At 46.9% G+C, this 22092-nt stretch overlaps 1 protein-coding gene across 1 annotated transcript in view; it reads left to right on the top strand.

Moving 5' to 3' along the window:
• Window positions 1-784: 784 nt before the first annotated feature.
• ASXL1 (ASXL transcriptional regulator 1) overlaps window positions 785-22092 on the top strand; it is a 100678-nt gene continuing 79370 nt past the window's right edge. The window contains exon 1 of the mRNA XM_086932670.1: window positions 785-1158. Coding sequence (XP_086788796.1) covers window positions 1105-1158 — 54 coding nt within the window. The 5' untranslated portion in view covers window positions 785-1104. The remainder of the gene's footprint in view (window positions 1159-22092) is intronic.

Raw genomic sequence — 22092 nt, 5'->3', positions numbered from 1 at the left:
TTTGTATTTTTCAGGTAGTCCATGCCTTTGCCATGTTCTAGATCCTGCGGGCGTTAGGACAGGCAGATGCAAAGAATCGGAGCTGCCTCCTACCTTCATTCACTTTGTATGCTGGTATTCCGACTTGAATAAATGATACTACAAATAATACTTCGTGGATTTTTGATCATTACATCTATCTTTTGAATCTGCACACAAGGCCGCCGGAAGTAGGCGTCCCGCAGCGTCAACTTCATAGCCCGGAGACACAACTAATAATACTTCTTGGATTTGATCTTTACATCTATCTTTTAAATCTGCAAACAAGGCCGCCGGAAGTAGGCGTCCGGCGGCGTCAAATTCATAGCCCGGAGACACAGAAAGTTACACAGGCGGTCGGAGCCAGATATGGGTCAGGCAAACTTCGGGGACATGAAGTCTGGCACTGATCTCGTGAAATAGCAAGGTACTTTGCCTGACTCTAACAAGTCTGCTAAAATGACGCGGCATCCGCAACAATGGCGACGGGCGGGCCTAATTTTCTGCGGTGTCAGACATTTTAATAAATGAACAGATTGATGGCGATCTTTACCAGAACCCACGAATGCGCTCGTGTATGTATCGGTCAGTGCTCGTTAGCGCTGAAACCTCAAAAATGTATTGATCCACTTTTTTCTGCCTACGGCCATTGACTTTACCTACGACTTTAAAATGGCTACGGCAGAAGACGTGGCTCCGCCTACATGCGCAGTCTATTCAAGGAGTGCGGGACTACAATACCCATAACCCAGCGCGGTTTGTTTTCGTTCAAAAAAAAATCCCGGCTGGAAAGTAGGAGCGGCGGCGGTCGGAAAGAGGTTGCACGAATAGGAGGGAGGGCCACACTATCCTTTACAGCAAGCGGCGGGGACGACCGCTGACCTCTGACCCCAACGTGGAGCCGTGGTGCTCTAGCGCGCGTCGGTGGTTCGCGGTCTGGCGCGTTCTGCTTCCCTCCTTTTGCATTGCCTCGTCCTTCTGCTTCCCGCGACCGTTGGGCCCCGTGCTGTCCCGCCAGCTTTCCCCGTGGCGGGTGACGAGACCCCCGACCTCTCCCCGCCCCTCACCCGCTCAAGCGCACGTAACATGAAGGACAAGAGGAAACGACGGGAGCGCACGTGGGCCGAAGCAGCCAAGATGGTAAACCCCTAGGAGGTGGCGGTGGTGGGGGCAACTACTTGGGGTATACAGTTTAGGCGGGGAGCGGTATCCGTGATTTGGGGAGGGGTAGCACATGGGACTAACCTCAGCGAGCAACTCATGGATTATGAACACCGTTTTATAGTTACAGTTGGGTTTATGAGTGAAGCGGTCGGTACAGATTTTCTTGTGGCTACACATTGTATGGGTGTTTTGGATTTGTGCGATTCCCTCAAAGTCATGGGTTTGACGGCACACCATGTGTGTGGGATGGGACGGGTTTATGGTAAACAGGAAGTAAGATGATCTGGTGAGCACAATGAAGCTTGGGGGGAAGTGGGTGGGGTTCTGTGGGATGAAGTGCAGCGGGGAGGACTGGGTGACGAACTAAAAGAGATGGCATGGCTGGTTTGCTGTATATTCAAAAGGGAGGTGTGGCTCCTGAGTTTTGTAACAGGGGATATGTGTACAAAAGGCCTATTGCCTCATGGGGGGGGCGACTGTTTTATGAGTGTTGGTATCCAATGTAGAGCCTTATGAAAAGCATGCATGTTTTGGGTGACCTCTTCTCTACACCAAATACTTTTTCATTTCCTTGGTCATTGTCTGTAGAGGCACAGTGATCGAACAAGCGTTGACAAAGTCAGGTCTGGATTTGCCGCTTCACCAATTTGTTGAAGTCAGAGGGCAGGGTTGTCAAGTAAGAATCTGGAGCCATTCTGATAGGCGGAAAGTACTTTATTGTATGTTAGGCCATTGCGTTACAGCAATAGCAGGTAGAGCTTGTCTGGGCTCAGTCTACCCTATGGGGCTGCGGGAAATGTGTGAGAGATTGGCATACAAGGCCTTGCACTAAAATGGCTCCATCATTTTTAAAAGAGAGACATGAAACCATCATCCTGGGCCCAATTGGTCTTGTAAGTCCATCCTGGGCAAGGGTGTTCTGCAGTGCTCTTGTTTGGGCCCTACTTTGTTTAACATTTATATGACTCCCTTGGTCAGGATAGCCAAGTGTTTTGGCTTTGTAATAATCTCATATGCGGATGGCAGCCAGTTGATGTTTTCATTTGAGCCTGACCTGATAGCAGCAAAAACAAGTTTCACCATGGGTATGCTAGCCATCTCTGATTGGATGAACGGGAACTATCTCCAATTAAATGCAGACAAGACTGAGATCATGCTGCTTGGGAAAGCTGCCTCTGTTTGGACAGACGATTGGTGGCCTCACCAATTGGGCTCCACTCCGGTACCCAAACGAGCAGTAAAAATGTTGGCATGAAAATAGACCAAGCACTAACAGCGAAAGAACACATGTTGGCCACCTCAGGGGTATGCTACCATAATATGCGCCTTCTGCACAGAATTTTCCCCTATCGTCCAACTTCTGCCCATAAGATTCTAGTCCAAGCCTTAGTAATAAGCAGGTTGGACTATGGCAATGTCCTGCTAGCGGATGTCAACGAGACCCTAGTTGCCAAACTCCTGGTAGTTCAGAATACTGCAGCCAGACTTGTTCTCAATCGCCCATCAGGCACAACCTCGGCTCTGTTGCTAAGGGAACTGCACTGGCTTCCAGTGATGAAAAGATCCTGTTTTTAAGATCTAATGCCTCACCTATAATGCTTGTAAAGGGAAAGGCCTGTTATACCTGCTACAAAAAAACAAAACCTATGCTCCAGGCTTGGAAAGGCTTTTTCCTATCTTGCTCCCTACTACTGGAACAATCTTCCACTTCATTTCCGCACATGACCAAACTACTGCAAATTTAGGAAGCTTCTAAAATCCCACCTATTCTGAACTCCTCTCTTCCTCTCCCAACCCTGTTTCCACTACAGCGCAGAGATGCCCCCGGGTGAGTTGCGCGATATATTAAATATAAATAACATAGCAAGAGCTTCCTATCAATGTAACACAAGAATATGCTCTTACATCATTCACTCACAGCGTTCCGGACACCAGGTCAGATATAGGCACTGGGGAAACACATACTTCTATAGACATTCCTTTCTTACAAAGAACAGCTATTTACCTGCACATAAAGTACATGGACAAGAAAGAAGAAATGGATTTTATTGTGTAGTTAATTAAAACCATTACAATTTAGCATAACATGAACAAAATACAACCGGGTTCTCAATTGAGAATGGGACTTAATTACCATCACAATAAACATTAGTTCATTATGTTGAATAGTCCATGCGTTCCTTTATTTAAGAGAGCAAAATAGATTAAGCCAGCCGGAGCTAGAAAGTTCAGAAGTCATTCTTAAAAATGAGACAAAAGGCACATTCCGTATAAAGTTGATGATCTATATATAGTATTAAAAAGTTGATTCGCTGTGCAAAATAAGCATAATATACGCTGACCGGTTTTATGAAGATTATAAACCATGAAAATGGAATTCAGTATGCAAAATTGAGAACTCAATACTATAAAATCCCTACTTTCCGAGAGTATTTAGTATGCAAAATGGATGGGGTCAATTGGCTCCATTATTGCATGTGGCTGTTCCTAGATTGCGTGCAATTTCTACAGAACATCTTTAGTTTATGCAGTGCCCTATACAACCCATTGATACTATACCAAGTTAAAATTCTAAATCAGTCCAGTTAAAACGCTTAACGTTCTATGTTTCTTCAGATTTGCGAGGGTCAAGTTTGTAAAATTAATTTGTACTGTTCCCTCTGCCCCGCTGTGTTTGTAGCAGTTTGCTAACTTGTTGGAGAAACTTTGTTGTCCTGCATGAGAGCTGCAGTGTCTGGCTATTTAATAAAGCCATTACGGCGGGGCGACAAGATCTTATTCGTAGAGCTGGAAGTAAAAGTTGCCGTCTCAGTTGACTGACGACAGGACAAATACACAAAAAATGTTGGGCTGTCTCTTCCGCACTCTCACAGAGTGGGCACAAATGGGTCGGCCAGGTTTGTCTCCTTGATGGAATCTGATCTTTTGAGGGAAAAACCTCCCAATTGAATAAGGAGTAGTGAGTGCTGTATTGTTGGCGGTATATGATTTACTAGATACAGCTGGGGCAACCTGACCCCCCCCCCTCCCCCATACGAGGATAAAACCATTGATACATGCTTTTTCTTTGCAAGGCTGTTTTATCCAGTAACCAGGTTTTCTGTTTGGCTGCTTTATTTGTTATTTATTTATTTTTTGAATGCGCGTAAACTGGTTTTTGTGCCCCATACTTCGTTCATATTGAGGGCGGTTAATGCTTGTTGAGTCGCTGTTGGCCAATCATTCTTAACTTTGGGCTGATTCTTTAATTCTGACCAGGAAAGACCTGCCAGGGAGTAATCGTGTGCCACTCTCATCCTCCAGCACAGTTGGATTTTTGCTGCTGACCATACCAGTAGTTGATTGAATAGCCCAAATTCCAGTCGGACCTGCACCAGGGTGATGTACTGCAGGATTTACATTTTTTTTAAAAAAAATAGTGGATTGTTGTACATTTGCATTTTTGCCCTTAAAAAGTTCAGAGCCGTAAGTGAGTGTTGGAAAAAACTTGGCTGCAATTACTTGTAGAAAGTGGGAATTGGGCGGGTAGTGTGTTTAATGCAAAGTGCAGTTTGTACACCTGGGCTCGTTTTCTGGTTAGATGGCCTTTAAATGTTCATTTGGAATCTATCACCGCCCCATAACATTTGTATAAGCCAACCAGCGCTATTCTGTTCTCTGCTGCAAACCATTTTTGTGTTGTGGCTGCTGGTTTTTACTGAAAAACAGACCACCTTTGTTTTATTATAGTTTAAAAGTTATCCGAGCGCTGCTGTATATTCCAACAGTTTGGTTATTAATCGCTGGAGGCCAATTGGTGTCTGGCTACTTAAAACTATATTGTCCTCATATAGTAGACTTCTGACTTGGTGCTTTGCTAGCTTGGATCGCTTTGGACTTCTGACAGCCTGGCATCTAAATCTGCTGTAAAGGTATTAAATAAGCATGGGGCTAGCACACATCCTTGCTTTAGGCCTCTTTTGCCTGGTTTTACCCGGACCCGCGTATGTGAGTACAAGTTTGTTAATGATTTTAGTAACTTTGGCGACATGCCCCATTTTGTCATCTTTCTCACCATAGGAGCTCTCTTGGTACCATTGAAAGCTGCTTTTAAGTCCTCGAAACAGGTGTACAATTTGGTGGACTTTTGTACGGCTTTTTCTGCAAGGAGGTTCAAAGCCAAAAGTTTACCCATTGTACTTGTACCTGAATCCGGTTTGTGTAATTGGAAGGATATTGCTAGAAGTCACTCCTTCAAGATCTACAAGGAGATTCGAGGCATGTCATTTGGCTTCTACATCTATACGAGCGATCAATCTGTAATTTGCTGGATCCGATCTACTGCCAGCTTTGAAAATTGGGTGAAGGATGCTGCCTCTCCATGATGAGGTATGCTATTTGTTAGGAACGCATGGTTGAACAGGGGGTGAGGTGCTCAGTCCAGAAAGGTTGTTCAAGCTTGAATAATGCATTCAGAAGACTATTTGGGCCGGGGGGGGGGGGGGGGGGGGGGGGCTTTTTTTTTTTGGTGTGTTTTTTTTTTTTTTTAAAGGTTTTCTCGACTTAAGTTTCATGTAGTCATTTTCATTCAGACAGATTTTCAAGAAGCCCACTTTTCAATTGAATCAGCTTGGTGGTATTGGTACTTGTTTATCAGACATGTTCAGATATTCTATCCAGTCGGCTTCAGAAATGTTTACTTTATGGTGTCGGAATGAGCTGTTTGCTATGTTTATTTCTGCCCAAAACTACTTATTTGTTTAGCTTGTTTGCAGCAACTTTATCCAGATGCTTGATTGGTGTAAATTATTTTCTGACCATACTTCCTTTTTAGGTCTCGCCTGTTGTCGATGCGCATGCGCATCGAGCAAAGCGAGACTATTGCGAGTTATCCACACTTTATCTGCACTGCAAGGAATCGTGGCGATTCCTTGCAGTGCCCGTGAGTTTTAAGGTCAATGCGCATGCGCATTAAGCTTATGCGCATGCGCATTGACCTTAAAAGTCACGGGCGCGTGCACGTCCGTCTTTGTTTACCCCTCCGCCCCCTCCCGCCGTGTCGCATTTCTCCTCCCCCTCCCCTCTCTTCCTTCCGTCGTGTCGCACCTCTCCCCTCTCCGCCCCCTCCCCTGCCCGCCCCCTCCCGCCGTGTCGCATTTCTCCTCCCCCTCCCCTCTCTTCCTTCCGTCCTGCCGTGTCGCACCTCGCCTGCACGTTTTCGGCAAGGAACTTTGCCAGCGCTTGTTTCTCCGTGCAATTAATTAATGTTCTTACTTATAACTGCTGAGTTTTTCCTCTTTCACAAGAAGGCATGGCGAGCATTGTACCGAATCCCGCCCTTGGGTGAATTTAAACCCACTGTGCCAGGAATTGTCTCATAACTAAATCAACGCCCTTATTGAGATAATTAACACGGTGTGCTTGAATTTCCTTTTCAGTTTAAGCATTTGGAGCCGCTCCGTAAACACACCAGAATATTTTTTCCCATTTTATTCCTATTTACGCTACCACAGTTACCGCATTTTGCCTGTTAATGCCCTTAACAACGAGGATGTAAGAAGTAACTTGTGCAACACACAAGAATAACACAGAGGTGCCTTAGTACACTGCTCCTGCACGTTTTCGGCAAGGAACTTTGCCAGCGCTTGTTTCTCCGTGCAATTAGTTAATGTTCTTACTTATAACTGCTGAGTTTTTCCTCTTTCACAAGAAGGCATGGCGAGCATTGTACCGAATCCCGCCCTTGGGTGAATTTAAACCCACTGTGCCAGGAATTGTCTCATAACTAAATCAACGCCCTTATTGAGATAATTAACACGGTGTGCTTGAATTTCCTTTTCAGTTTAAGCATTTGGAGCCGCTCCGTAAACACACCAGAATATTTTTTCCCATTTTATTCCTATTTACGCTACCACAGTTACCGCATTTTGCCTGTTAATGCCCTTAACAACGAGGATGTAAGAAGTAACTTGTGCAACACACAAGAATAACACAGAGGTGCCTTAGTACACTGCTGAGAGAAAAAGGTGTGTGTGGCTTTTTTGTTTCCATTCAAATCATCTGTGTTGGAACTGCTTTTGCAATACAAATGAACTCCGTTTCCTGTACGGTGCCAAAACCCATAAATTTGCTGGATCATTTAGCGCTCAAGTGGGTGACAAATTATACAGATGCGCATTATATTTGCGCTGTGTGCTCAAAGTGTTATTTCACCTAAATTTAACAATCGAGGAAAAAGCAATGTTTTTACACCTTTTATTCCCTCATTACAAGGTTTGGGTCACTGTTCTCACCAGAGAGTAACCGTGGTAACAGGAGTGCCAAACACAGGTCAGCTTAATGTGCTTCCAGTCCCAAATGCACGCTGATGTAAGATAGACTGTAGAACCATTTCCACCATTTTTTTTCTACTAACGCTTATATTCAAATGCACCATTGGCTGATGTTCTCCAGGAGTTGCCACATAAGAATTATAAGAATCAGTGACCAATGAAACGTAATTTTACCCTCAACCCCTCACCCACCCTCAACCCCTCACCCACCCTCAACCCCTCACCCTCACTCACCCTCAACCCCTCACTCACCCTCACTCACCCTCAACCCCTCACTCACCCTCACTCACCCTCACTCACCCTCACTCACCCTCACTCACCCTCACTCACCCTCACTCACCCTCACTCACCCTCACCCTCAACCCCTCACTCACCCTCACTCACCCTCACTCACCCTCACCCTCAACCCCTCACTCACCCTCACTCACCCTCACCCTCACTCACCCTCAACCCCTCACCCTCACCCACCCTCAACCCCTCACCCACCCTCAACCTCACTCACCCTCAACCCCTCACTCACCCTCACTCACCCTCAACCCCTCACTCACCCTCAACCCCTCACTCACCCTCACCCTCAACCCCTCACTCACCCTCACTCACACTCACTCACACTCACTCACCCTCAACCCCTCACCCTCACCCACCCTCAACCCCTCACCCACCCTCAACCCCTCACCCTCACTCACCCTCAACCCCTCACTCACCCTCACTCACCCTCAACCCCTCACTCACCCTCACTCACCCTCAACCCCTCACTCACCCTCACTCACCCTCAACCCCTCACTCACCCTCACTCACCCTCACTCACCCTCACCCTCACTCACCCTCACCCTCAACCCCTCACTCACCCTCACTCACCCTCACCCTCACTCACCCTCAACCCCTCACCCTCACCCACCCTCAACCCCTCACCCACCCTCAACCCCTCACCCTCACTCACCCTCAACCCCTCACTCACCCTCAACCCCTCACTCACCCTCACTCACCCTCAACCCCTCACTCACCCTCACTCACCCTCAACTCCTCACCCACCCTCAACCCCTCACCCTCACTCACCCTCAACCCCTCACTCACCCTCACTCACCCTCAACCCCTCACTCACCCTCAACCCCTCACTCACCCTCACTCACCCTCAACCCCTCACTCACCCTCACTCACCCTCACCCTCACTCACCCTCAACCCCTCACCCACCCTCAACCCCTCACCCACCCTCAACCCCTCACCCTCACTCACCCTCAACCCCTCACCCTCACTCACCCTCAACCCCTCACTCACCCTCACTCACCCCCAACCCCTCACCCACCCTCAACCCCTCACCCTCACTCACCCTCAACCCCTCACTCACCCTCACTCACCCTCAACCCCTCACTCACCCTCACTCACCCTCACTCACCCTCACTCACCCTCACCCTCAACCCTCACTCACCCTCACCCTCACTCACCCTCAACCCCTCACCCTCACCCACCCTCAACCCCTCACCCACCCTCAACCCCTCACTCACCCTCAACCCCTCACTCACCCTCAACCCCTCACTCACCCTCAACTCCTCACCCACCCTCAACCCCTCACCCTCACTCACCCTCAACCCCTCACTCACCCTCACTCACCCTCAACCCCTCACTCACCCTCACTCACCCTCAACCCCTCACTCACCCTCACCCTCACTCACCCTCACCCTCAACCCCTCACTCCCCCTCACTCACCCTCACCCTCACTCACCCTCAACCCCTCACCCACCCTCAACCCCTCACCCACCCTCAACCCCTCACCCTCACTCACCCTCAACCCCTCACCCTCACTCACCCTCAACCCCTCACTCACCCTCACTCACCCTCAACCCCTCACTCACCCTCAACCCCTCACTCACCCTCACTCACCCTCACCCTCAACCCCTCACTCACCCTCAACCCCTCACACTCACCCACCCTCACTCACCCTCACTCACCCTCACTCACCCTCACTCACCCTCACTCACCCTCACTCACCCTCACTCACCCTCACCCTCACTCACCCTCACTCACCCTCACTCACCCTCACTCACCCTCACTCACCCTCACCCTCAACCCCTCACCCTCACTCACCCTCAACCCCTCACCCACCCTCAACCCCTCACCCTCAACCCCTCACTCACCCTCACTCACCCTCACCCTCAACACCTCGGCCTCACCCTCACTCACCCTCAACCACTCACCCTCACTCACCCTCAACCTCACTCACCCTCACCCTCACTCACCCTCACTCTCACTCATCCTCACTCACCCTCACCCACCCTCAACCCCTCACCCTCACTCACCCTCACTCACCCTCAACCCCTCACCTCACTCACCCTCAACCCCTCACCCACCCTCAACCCCTCACCCTCACTCACCCTCACTCACCCTCAACCCCTCACCTCACTCACCCTCAACCCCTCACCCACCCTCAACCCCTCACCCTCACTCACCCTCAACCTCATGCTAAAGATTTACAAAAAAACCCATAAACAATTCTAAAAGCACTAACTCTAATGCTGCGAGACCTATTGCATTTCTAATGCTTGTTATATTGACGTCTGAGAAGGTTGATTTGAAGATTCCGATTTGCACAGTTCGTTGGTGCGTTTCTCCGGAGTGCTCTAATCTCCTTGTGTAAAATCCTTTTTTTCCATAATACAGAGTTTGAAAACCAAGATGCTTCTTTGTGTTGCATTTGATGTGGTGAGAAATTGGAAGTAAGGGTCGGTATTATGAGTTCCCAAGTTTGCCATGATATCTGCAGGTTAGTATTTAACTCTGTTGCCATCAAAATAAGTCATTAGTGTGGTTGCAGCTTTTCCCTTCCATACTAACCTTTTCTGTTGTGTGAGTTTGTTTGTTCTGAAAAGTATTGGAGTATTGTTGGCTGTTCTGACCGATGATTTTTGAGTGGGTTGCCAGTCTCATTGAGAAATTTTGATTAGAGCATTTTTTGGGGGGACTATTTCCGAGATCTACAAGTAAGTTGGGGCTAGTGAGGTATTTGGTGATTGGCCCATGTTGTCCTGATGATTCTGTTTGTGTTCAAGGAGCTTCTTGTTCCTGATACAATATGTTTGAAGGCATCTGGGCCTTTTCTTATCTATTTTATTATTCCTCGATGACCTCAAATGCTTGTGTTCCCTTTTTTTATTAAGGGGAGACTTTGTTTCAGCGCCTGCAATTATGTGTCTGTTGCTGTGAGCTTGGTCTCTACATTGTTGATTTGTTGGTGGGAGTGCGGGTTGCAGGTCGTCCATGGATGGTTGGGTTTTATCTGTATAACCCATGATACAGTCTCCTTCATTCTCGCTTTCCAGTGTCCATATTGTGGTGGAAAAGGCTAGTATACTCTGGCTTGAGTTGGCCGGGGCGCTGGGTGGTGAGGTCCTGTTCAGCGGTTTAACTTCTGCCAAAATGTCTGCCATTCTGGAGGGAATGTATTTTAGATGGTACTGGTACATTGACACTCGTGATACGTGGTATACGTGTCCTTTTGTACCCGCTCAATTAGGGATTTTAGATCTTGAAGTTTCTTCTCAATGCCTGAAACATGGGTGGCTAAGACATGTAAAAGGTCAACTTGGACCTCTAAGTTTTCTGAGTGAAAGGTGCAGTTGAAATGGTCTCCATTGTGTTAATAAATGGGACCCATAAAGGTGCTGGGATTGGTGAAGGATCTTCTGTGTACTGAGTGTCATTGCTTTGCTTTGGCTCGGTGATGTCACTTAGTTCACTCTTGTTGACCTCATTGAACTCCATTTCTGGAGGACTGCTTTGTCGGGGAATGTTGGTGTGCCCAAACGGTGCCTTTATCGGTGAGAGCAAGATGTTCTAGTCGTGGGACAGTCCAGAATTCGTTTGAGTTAGATGGTGCACTTTCTTCCTTGGGTACTTCCTGGATAGGCTTAAACGGACTGAGTAGTAATTCCTGCCCTTCTTTTGAGGCTTCTGTTAGTCTTCCAATTACGCCAGTTTCTTGGATGTCCTGACTGTCCCCAGTTCGATTAGGTGACCGGCTTTCACCTGCGTTTTTGTCGCGGAGGTCTCCTTGTGAGCCGGGGGACGTAATCCAGTAGTGTGTTCCTCCGTTGTTCTCTCCTGGCTTCGGCCGAGGGTCGGCTGAGGACCGGACCCTGTCGGCTCCACACACCACTGCTGCTACTAAGCTCTGCGCTCCACGATCCAGACTCGAGCAATCGATCACAGTGCAGGTATACATGGACAGTCACTCGGTCACCAACATGATTAATTTGCCCAGCGACAACCTGTTAAAATTATCCGTATTCACACCGACAACAAATAGCAGTCACAGTACCTCTGCAACAGGTCAAAATATGAGAATTCCCACACCTCATGTCAAACAAAGAAATGAGACAACAACTAGGTTGCAGCTGCTGTTGCTCAACAATCCAAAACGTGCACGTCTTGCAATCTTGGACATCAGTTGTGCGATAGCCAGGGCACAGAACCCACTGGATTCCTTCGACAAATGATTTTCTCTGTTGTAGGAAGGTGGATATCTGACTATATGGTTACCCCCACTTTTTGCATGGTGTTTTGCTGGTTTTTAAATTAGTTGGACTGGGACCCTGCTATTCAGGGCCCCAGGCTATCTGCTTTCTCTATAAAATGGGCTCCATGTACTTTAGGTACATACCATATTGGTTAGTGGGTCACCCTTGTGAGCCCCTGTATATGGTACTTTAGGTACCCAGGGCATAGGTGCACCCTAGGCCTACCAGGGGCTGCAGCATGTATTGTGCCACCCCTGGTTAGCATTCCAAACTGACATCACAGGTCTTTTCATACAGCCTGGGTAAGGTGGTGTAATCACCCCTTACTTAGATATAGTATATCTACCTTATATATAGACACATAGTAACCTATAAGTCACTCCTATTGCAGGCCTTCACAATCCTGGGGGCAGAGTGCTTGTTTTTGTGTGAGAGGGTGCCCTAGCATGAGTTGAGCCCCTCTGCAGCTTTCGGAACCATCTCCTTATAGCTGTTCTATGATATAGCCATACCATATACTCTTACGTGCATTATAATTCTCGTGGTTAATGCTAGCTTTGGTTTTGCTTTATCAAAACATGTTGTGTAAGGTGTCAAACACTTTGGAATACTACCCCCTGCCAATTTTGGCAGCGGGGGTAGCATTCCACCCTTCTAGAGGGAGAAGACATGTAGTTACTGTTAAACCCTGTTAAAGTTAAACAGAGCCCCAGCATCACAAAATGGATGCTGCTGCCACAGACACGAGTCTGCCCTCCTGCTGCTGGACGAAACTCCGGCAGGGAAGGTCTGGACAATAGGTTTCCTGTCCAGGGAGGTGCTAGCACCTCCCCAGACAGGCTTTTCGTGTATCGGGGCAGGGAGGGCTGCATTTAGTGAATGCTTTCCAGACACTGCCTGGGGCACACAAGGTGCTTCATGCATTTCCCAGTTTAAACCGGTTGCTGGGGCACTCGGCCCCAGCTCTGGCGTGAAACTGGACAAAGGGGAAGGGGTGTAACCACCCCCCTCCCCAGGTCCACCCACTTACTAGAAGTAAAGAACCCCAGTCCCTAGGACTTTAGATTCCCCTGGACGGAACTCTGCAACATATATCTTGGACCTTCAACATTCCATATCGACTGGAAGACGGAAGATATCTCCCTTGTGGTCAAGGAGTGACCACCTTGTTCAAACAGGCACCAACAGCATCTTTGCCGGTCTGCATTTCCGATGCTCCAGCCGGATCCCGAAGAATCTGCGACACAGGACAGACTTCCAGACATCTGACTCTGACCTGCGCTCCCAGCAAAGCTGAGACCTGTGGCAGGCACGAGAGACGTGGGACTGGGTCTCCTGGATATCCTGCATTTTTGCTACTGCACAGACTTCCCGAGGTATCCCGAAGTTGTGCATTGGGGTACTTGAAGCCCCAGCCCGAGCACCTTCTGCACCAAATCTCATATGCCCACACTCCACGAGTTTTCCGTGGGCACGCTTTGTTGCATTTCAGCTCGGCGCGTCTTCGTGTTTCCTAGTCCGTTGGCTAGTAAGCCCCCAAGAAGACCACTCCTTGATATATTTTTTTTTTTGCTTTCCTGGTTGCTCCAGGCTTGCTCCAATTTCTCCCCAAAAGAGAAGTTCCTCAGACCTTGCTGGTTTGCTCCGAAGCCAATCTAGACATCTTGCGTGGATTGCGTTTGCCTAGGCTTGTTGGGTCCAATCCGTATACCGACACCGCAGTCCTCTAGATCCTTCGTGGGACAGCTCGAATCCAGCTCCTGGTCGTCGTCGACGCCTCCTTGTCCCTGTGGCTGAAGAGACAAGCTTCACTTTTTCACCTTAAATCACCCGACATCTGGTGGCATCTTCCTATCGCCATCCTGCTCACTTGCTAGTGACTCAGACTCTGTCTCCTCTTCTTTCAGGTTCTTCACATCTCCGATCCACCCGGACACTTTTCCTCTGGACGCGTGCAGCACTTCTTCGCAGCTCTCCATAGGAATCGACGACGAAACCCAACATCAAAAGGCACCTATGCACCCAGCTTCCCTGGGTGAGGTAACACGAGTACTCCGGTGCTACCGTGGGTCTTGACTCTCGAAGTGTCCTAGTCTAAAAGGGTTCCCTCGTAGTTCACTTGTAAGTACCCTTAAACAGTAACTTTGTAACATGTTCGTTCTGCTTAGAAAGTCAGTGGTAACACGCAGCTGTGTTTAGACACTGCACGCGTCTCCCGTGAGCCTCTTGCATCCTAACGTTTGGTGATTCTAGGCAGCCCCAGCGATTCCCTAGGCCTGCTTTCTAACGCTCACGTGGTTATTATACCACTATTTTAGTATATGGTTTGTGAGGCCCCTAGGGCATAACGTATACTGTGCAACTTATCGTATGCTAATTAAGTTCCTTGTATTGTACTTTTACCTCTGACCTCATAAAGAGTGCAGAGGTGTTGTGTTGAGAATAAATACAAATATATTTGATCTATACCTTGAGTGGTGTGCTTTCATTTGGTACTTCAGATAATATAAATGGTAAAACTCGCTTAACTCGTCTCCAAGTCTTAGCCTGAAGGTGCTCTCCACAGCTACCACTAGGATAGCTTTCTATAATATACCAGACCAAATTCTCACATCTGTCATTCTCATGTCTAAACATTCTAGGTACAAATAAACACAAAGTTTTAAAAATGAAATACTTAGATCCAAAATTCCCTTGATGAGACTCCCAACACAAAACCTGATGTCGTAACTACACAATGTCCCCTGACCGCGCTCTCACATTACTATATTGCACAGGGTATACAAACACAATAACTCTCACGCTTTTTCTATCATCCACAAGCCACACACAAACTCCATAATGACAACACACTGCACCACACATCAGTGCAACCCTGCGCTCCAGCAGCTTCCACACCCAGCCACACTAGCTGGCCAAACAAAGATGATTTAGTGCTAAGCCATAGAATTAGAAATTACTTAATCGAAATCCAATACTATGCCATTTGGAAATCGCACCAGAAAAGGTCAGGACATCATCCAAACACAGTGATAACAGGCTTCAGTAGGCGCATACTGTGAAATTGACACAATACGAAAATCAAACATCAGAGCCGTCTAGGAATGAAACCATTCTCTCCAGGCCACATCAAAAGGTAAATAAGTACGCACCAACTACACGCTAAAGCTACATCAAACGTTACCATTAGAACACAAGACTTGCCTGCTCCATTAAACACAGACTGAACAAAACAATAACACGTCTTTTGGCGATCAGCCACAACACTACAGCGTACTACACTTTTTATTTTTTTATTTTTTTTTGGAAAACCTTTATTGATACTTCAACCAGTTACAAGTATGGGCCTACAACCACCAGGGCTGGCCGCTAATCAATATCATTTCAATCAAGCAATTAGAACCAAACTCGGCCTACCGGGAGGCGAATACAGCACGACTTCAATTAAAACTGGCAACATAGCATACTATACGAATAGCAGGACAATAAAGGTTCCATTTTATAATACAAGATAGAAGGATCAGGTGCCATACAATATCACAAAGGTGTATAAAGGGCGGGCAAAACAGTAGGAAGTCCCCAGTTAGGTCGATATCATTCAAAACTGTGGCGCTGAGGCATACGATTCAGGATCAACAAGCATACAATTAATTTCGCACCAGTGGAGCGCCCGCCCGATGGTACTGAAGTACCGTGAAAGTATTGGCACAGATAAAAAGTCGACAATTGACAAAGGAATAGACCCACTACGCTGACCCGAAAAAGAAGAAACAAAAGAAAAGGCAAAGATAAGAAGAAAAAAAGGCCATAGAAACAAATAGTAAAAACAAAATTCCCTCCCTCCAACCCCCCACAGTGCACCCCTGCAGATGACTACGGCCTACCCCCCTAGCAGCGTGCCTGTCGTCCCGTAAATGAACCCGAAATATAGAATAACAAAGGGAAAAAAAGGAAAAGGGAAAGAAAGAGGGGACTAAAACCCTGCCCAAAAAGGAGAAATGGAGGAGGGCTGTGTCATACGCATTCCCGGACTCTTCCCCCCCGTCTCAACAAAGAATCCCCCGCAATGTTAACACAATCAAGCGGACCACAATCAGGGCTCGAAAATTCCCCTCGACCGCTCGCATAGTCGAGCTAAATTTAACAAGGTCGAGCTGTTTTTAGGTACTACTCGCCCTTTCTGGCAAGTAGGAAAATAAACCAACTTTTGTCCTCTGTCTGGGAAAACGGAACAAATGTGACAAGATTACAAGATTTAAAGGCATTTTTATTGCTCACAAAGTTAATGAGCAATAAAGATGCCTTTATATCTTGTTATCTTGTCACATTTGCTCCGCTTTCAGAGACGGAGGTCAGGTAGGTTGCAGTTAGGTCGAGGACATTTTTTAAGGTACGAGTCCTGCAGGACTAGTACCATTTTCTGGATTTATCGAGCCCTGACAATAAAACAGTACATCAGAGGAAACTAGAAATCCCGCCCCGGACTCCGGTAACCAAATAAAGCAGTCCCGTTACCGATAGATCAATATTGTGAAACCTCAAACAGTCTCAGCCTTGGCCCCGTAGATCAAATTTGCTGATCCCCTCCGATAAAGAGCGCCCCACCGTAAAATTGTCAAAGGTCAAACAGAAGTTGTCGAGACATAGTCTATTAGTCGAAGAAAGGATGGCAAGTACCAAAGTAGACGCTCGAGTCCATCGATGCCCCTCCCCGACTCTAAGACCAGGCACTATCCCATCCGCCATCTTGATGGACCAGCTGGGAAGGGGGTGCGACACAGTCCCACACAGATCACAATGACGAGCAAACGTCTCCAAATCGGGAAAAGCAGTGAAATGTTCCACCAAATGCAGTTCCAAAGATTCCGACTTTGTAGGTGCATCGCCAATCTCCACATGTTCGAACCGTTCCACTTCTGTAAGGGCATAGAAAGCTCCAAGCGCCGGGTCAAATGGTATCGCTGGGGTAGCAATAGGGAAAGGAACAGGCCACCGGGTCTCGGGCAGCAAGTCAGAGTCCGGTCCCGATCCTCTAAGTCCGTCCACCGCCAACATCAGATTCCAGGCCTGGGTCTTCATAGTCGCCTGAAGTGCCTCAAGGGCCGCCATCACTGTCCGCAATGACGGACCGCACTGGACCCGCTCCGCCGGGTTTCGCATAGCATCAAGCATATTGACCCCCACGGAGAGGCGCCGTCCCCGGGATAAGATTAGGCGAAGCAGGAATGAACCGTGAGGGACCGATCGTCAGTAGGCGTTAGTGCGCACCAAGTCTCCGATCCAACGGCACTGGCGCTACGAACGCCAGGCCCCGGGTCTCGGACCCCCACACACACACCACCTCGGGCATCACTCGTCTCCGCACCTCCGGTACAGTTCCAGGCAGCAGATCGGCAGCAAATCAATCATAAAGATGTCGGAAGTTCCGTGGACCGGACCCTGCCGCTCTCTCCGGTCCGCTGTTGTTCAACTAGGACCCGGCTAGACCAACACTTGAGACCCCGGCTTCCAGACTGGGATAGGCCTCAAATTAAACCTCGACATAACTCCACTCCACCATGTCGGAAAATCCTCGGGATTGCGCCATCAGTTCGCAGAGTAGTTCATGCACCCAGACATGGGGCGAGAAACCAGGATATACGACAGGATCTTCGAGCGAGAGACGGGGGTCAGCGGAGCCGGGAAGCTATGCGGCCATCTTGCTTGCTGTCGTAGCTCCTCCTCCCAGCGTACTACACTTGAGCACATTGTCACTCCAGAAGGGACTTCCCTCTTGCAACCCCTCGTGTACATGGTACTAACTTTTTTTCATATTGCATCTATGGGGTACTCCAAAACGACTTCTAATGAAGGGTACTATACTTCCCCAACTTAGCACACCACTGGGTACTCCTCCCCCCCATGCAACTTCACAATAGGGTACTACACTTCTCCCTACTTTGAATAACATAGGGTGCTTCCTGCTTGCAGCCTCTAGCACAGGGTATTGCTATTTCTCCTGTTCGCACCAACATGTGTCTACTGCATTTTTCGGTCGAGCCTGGGGAGTGCAAGCGCTGCTGCGAGGCATGTAGTAGTGGAGTATGGCTTTAAAGCCCCACCCAATCTCCGCCCATATTTTTAATTGGATTGTGACATTGTCCTTCGTAAACGCTGGCTTCCGAGTGGTTATTTGGCTGATTTGTCCCTTCCTGTCTGCATTTTTATTTTGTTTACTTTTTTTTAACAACGTTATTTATTAACTTTGAAACCCCAACAGGGCGGTTGTACCCAAAATGTAAAAAAAAATCTTCAAGACATTTTTCAGAAGTAGCAGATTTCAGTGACACATCAATCAAGCACATCATTTTCGACAAAAATGATAAAGAAGTACATGCCATACTAGTGAATGTAGATGCCTCAAACATCATGCAGTGTGATGGCTTAATAAGATCTTTACTTACTTATTGCTATTACTATCGGAGGTATCCTTTCCATTTCCCATTGGGTTAAAGAGCTCCCAGCATAATTCTCTCCACGTTGCGACATCCTCAGCTAGTTTATCGTCCTTTCTGCAGGCTTTCATGTGCAGTTGTTCGGCAAAAGGCCAATTGCCTACATCCCTCATCTAACTCTCCAGTGTCGGCACTTGTGTGCTCATATAGCTACCCTCTGTTTGGCCATAACCATATTTAGTTGTAGCAATTTATAGGCCTTCTTATGTCTCCTAGGCTTCAGCCGTAAGAGATATTGAGCTAGAATGGCCTCCACTTGGATACTTACCCCCGCACACCTTGGCTACCCCACTAGTCCAATACTGCTTCACCTCTGAACATTCCCATGCCAAATGCAAAAACCCTGCTTGGGCCCTGTGACATCTAGGGCATTCATGGGGACGAATTGGATCTATAAGATATAGTCTCGCAGAGGTTATATACACCCTCTGCGGAAAATTGTAATGTATCAATTTTAGTTGCTCGTTGCAGGATACTTTACGTGTTAATGTACATGCATTCACCCAACTTTGCGCTGTCAATGGCGACTGTAGATCCTCCTTTTATGCATCCCGTGCCTTGTGGACTAGGGATCCCAAATTTGTCCTCATAGATTTATGTAGCAGTGAAACCAACCTGCGCCCACTACCGCATGCAAGCAACCCTTCCAGGGTCTCAGTCATCTGGGGCATGTTCAGATACGTAGGCCATGTAACCCTGACTAGCTTCACCAAACCTGCATACTGTAGGTACTGCCCCAGATCAAAACGCCTGTTCAGAAGTGTCATTTGTGTACATGTCTGCAAGAACCAGACACCCACCCTCCCTCCAAGCCCAGAAGGACATATTCTCAACCGTCTTACACACTTGGGCCAAGAGATAGATGTTTAACTCACGGTGGAATGGTGCGTGCCTAAGCACACGTTTCACAAACTTTTGCCGTAAGAATGCCTTTTTTAATGGAATATGATAGATCCGAGTTTGCACCTCCCCCCTCTAACAGTATAACAGGAAGGTTTTCTGACTGCACATGGCCACAAAGTAGGAGCTTCTCCCAGTTGTCTCCCTCATCCAAACACTGCACCGTGTGTTGAAGGTGCGCTGCATAGTAGTATAGGTCTAATCTGGGTGCCTCAAGCCCCTCCTCCTCATATCACCTGTAGAGGACCTGCATTGCTACTCTACTAGGTTTCCCCGCCCAGTAAAGGATATAAAGTTTGATTTCAGTTGTCTAAATACCAACATGGGGATGTTGCACATTGAGTTTTATAGGGCATAGAGACATTGAGGCACTTGTCTGCATTTGTGACCTACCATAACGACTGGACCTTTTACTGGTGTTGTTGCTCTTCCCCCTATTCCACTCGCTACCTCGCACTATGCTGCCTGCTTTTATTTAATTTTCTTACTAATGGCGGTTTGCTTTAACTATATTGGTCGTGTATTTAAATGTATTTATTTTAGCTGCGCGGTCCGTATTTAGCGGCAGCGCTTACTTGTGTATTTTTTTTGTTCACTAGTGCCCATATAGCGCTTTCACATTCATAGACGCCGCGTTCCTTTCTTTACACAAACCACGTTTAAAGTAAGGTATGCAACCGCCATTAAAGTGTAAGCGCGGCTTGGATCTTTTTAGTAAAAAAAACAATCTGTTTGTCAATTTGTCAAAGCTCCCATGCCGCGGTTTCACTATGTCGGACACGCCCCTTTCTTTACACCCGGTTTGTTTAAGGAAAGGGGCGGGGCCTCTATGAATGTGAAAGCGCTGAATGGGCGCTAGTAAGAAAACAAATATTTGCAATGCAATATATCTTGCATTTGCGAGAGTTTAAGCTATTGCATTGTCAATACCTTAAACTCGTTAATGCAAGACCTATTCCATTACAAATGCTCGTTCTCCGATTAAGGATTGGATACCAGAATATTATGCAATATAGGGATAGTACTGGAGAATTCAGCCTATTATACCATGGATGTGGAGGGTCTACATGGGTTGCGGGGTAATGACAGTGCATGGGGTTGTGTTTAAATTTTCATTGCATTTCATTATTTGTTTTTCTTAAAGTCGACAATTATTGGCAGATCGCCTCTGGGTTACAGAGCACTGCATAATATCTGAAGATTGACGCAATAAAAATAGTTTAAAAAAATGCTTGTTATCACATGTGATAGGTTATTACTCTTACCCCACATCTGGCAGTCTTGGAAATGCACAACAAGCACACATCTACACAACAACATCCAGATGGGTACTACACCCTGTTTTTTCCCAACTGGTAACTAGACTCTAATATGGAATTGTAAGTAAACACTTACACTAAATTTCCTAAAACAAGCTACAGGTGGGTAATTGAAACTTCCAATCTTTCTTGCAGTATTAAGAATTCAGCACACCAGTCAATAATCTAAACTGCATTTCCCAGACAACAGAAGTTTGAAAACAAACCAAGTTGAAAAAGCGTTACCAATAACACCTGTATGAAACATGTCTATTCGCAAGAATCTCCAACTAAGCTTCTCCCGAGTCTAACATGCTGCACAGTGAGAAACCAGGCATATTTCTTAACAAGAGTATATAGAATAATGCTAACTCCATAAATACCAAATACACCCACTAACGAATTTACTGAATGTCATATCTCAACATCGCAATTTGACCAGTGATAGGCATGGGATGTTTCGACTTCAGGATGCTATACCCTCAAACAATCTATCTCCAATGTCCTTGGAGACAGTCCTGTTCCTCTTTCTGAATTTAATTAGGAGGCCTTGGGTAGTCTTTCTTCAACGTCTACAGACTTGTTCCAGACCAACATCTGCTTACTACACTTCGTCATGATGTCAGTCTACATAGTCTGCACCTCCCTCTGACAGCCAGGGTTACAATCCCAGACATTTGAGTCTTATTTTTTTGTTTGAATATATTTTATTAGCATTTGTTAATCACTGGCAATGTTCAGTGCATATGACGATAATAAACTGTTGAAGAGTAGAAAAAATAATTATACAGCATTTGTAATCTTTTTTTTTTTTTTTTTTTTTTTTTACCATTATAGCGACTGCATTGCTCAACAGTGATGTGCACAGTAAATGAGAAACTGTTCTTGTGCAGTGGTGGTTTTGCAAATAAGTTGTTGAGGCCGCATGTGGTGTGTCGTCTGTCTCTGTATATGTGGTGTCGTCCGGTACTGCCGATAATGCTGGGGAAGATGTGATGATGAGTTGTGGTGTGGGGCTGCATGTTCTCCCCAGGACAATGTGTTCCCTGACCATATCCTGCAGTCAATGCATGGCGTATCGTGCATCATATTAGCTTTAGGGGAAATGTGGAGTGCCAGATGAAGTGCAACTGCCAATATCACACATGCAGACTTAGAAGAATCTTACCAGTGGTGAAAGTACTCGTAACATAACCATTGTATAAACAGGAAGGTGGGATAATTCAGGGGAGAAAAGAAGTACGTAGAAAGACTTCTTCAGATGTGCAATTTGGAGGGGGGGAACTGCAAAAAAAAAAAGATGGTCCAAAATAATTAGTGAGGTGGGAATGCCAATGCTGATGCTAATGAGGCGTGAGGAATGCCGATGTGTTATCGCAGGGGGAGTTCCATTAG

The sequence above is a fragment of the Lissotriton vulgaris genome, chromosome 7 (assembly GCF_964263255.1).
Source record: "Lissotriton vulgaris chromosome 7, aLisVul1.2, whole genome shotgun sequence".
In the NCBI taxonomy this organism is placed as follows: domain Eukaryota; kingdom Metazoa; phylum Chordata; class Amphibia; order Caudata; family Salamandridae; genus Lissotriton; species Lissotriton vulgaris.
This window is presented reverse-complemented; position numbering and strand designations above follow the sequence as displayed.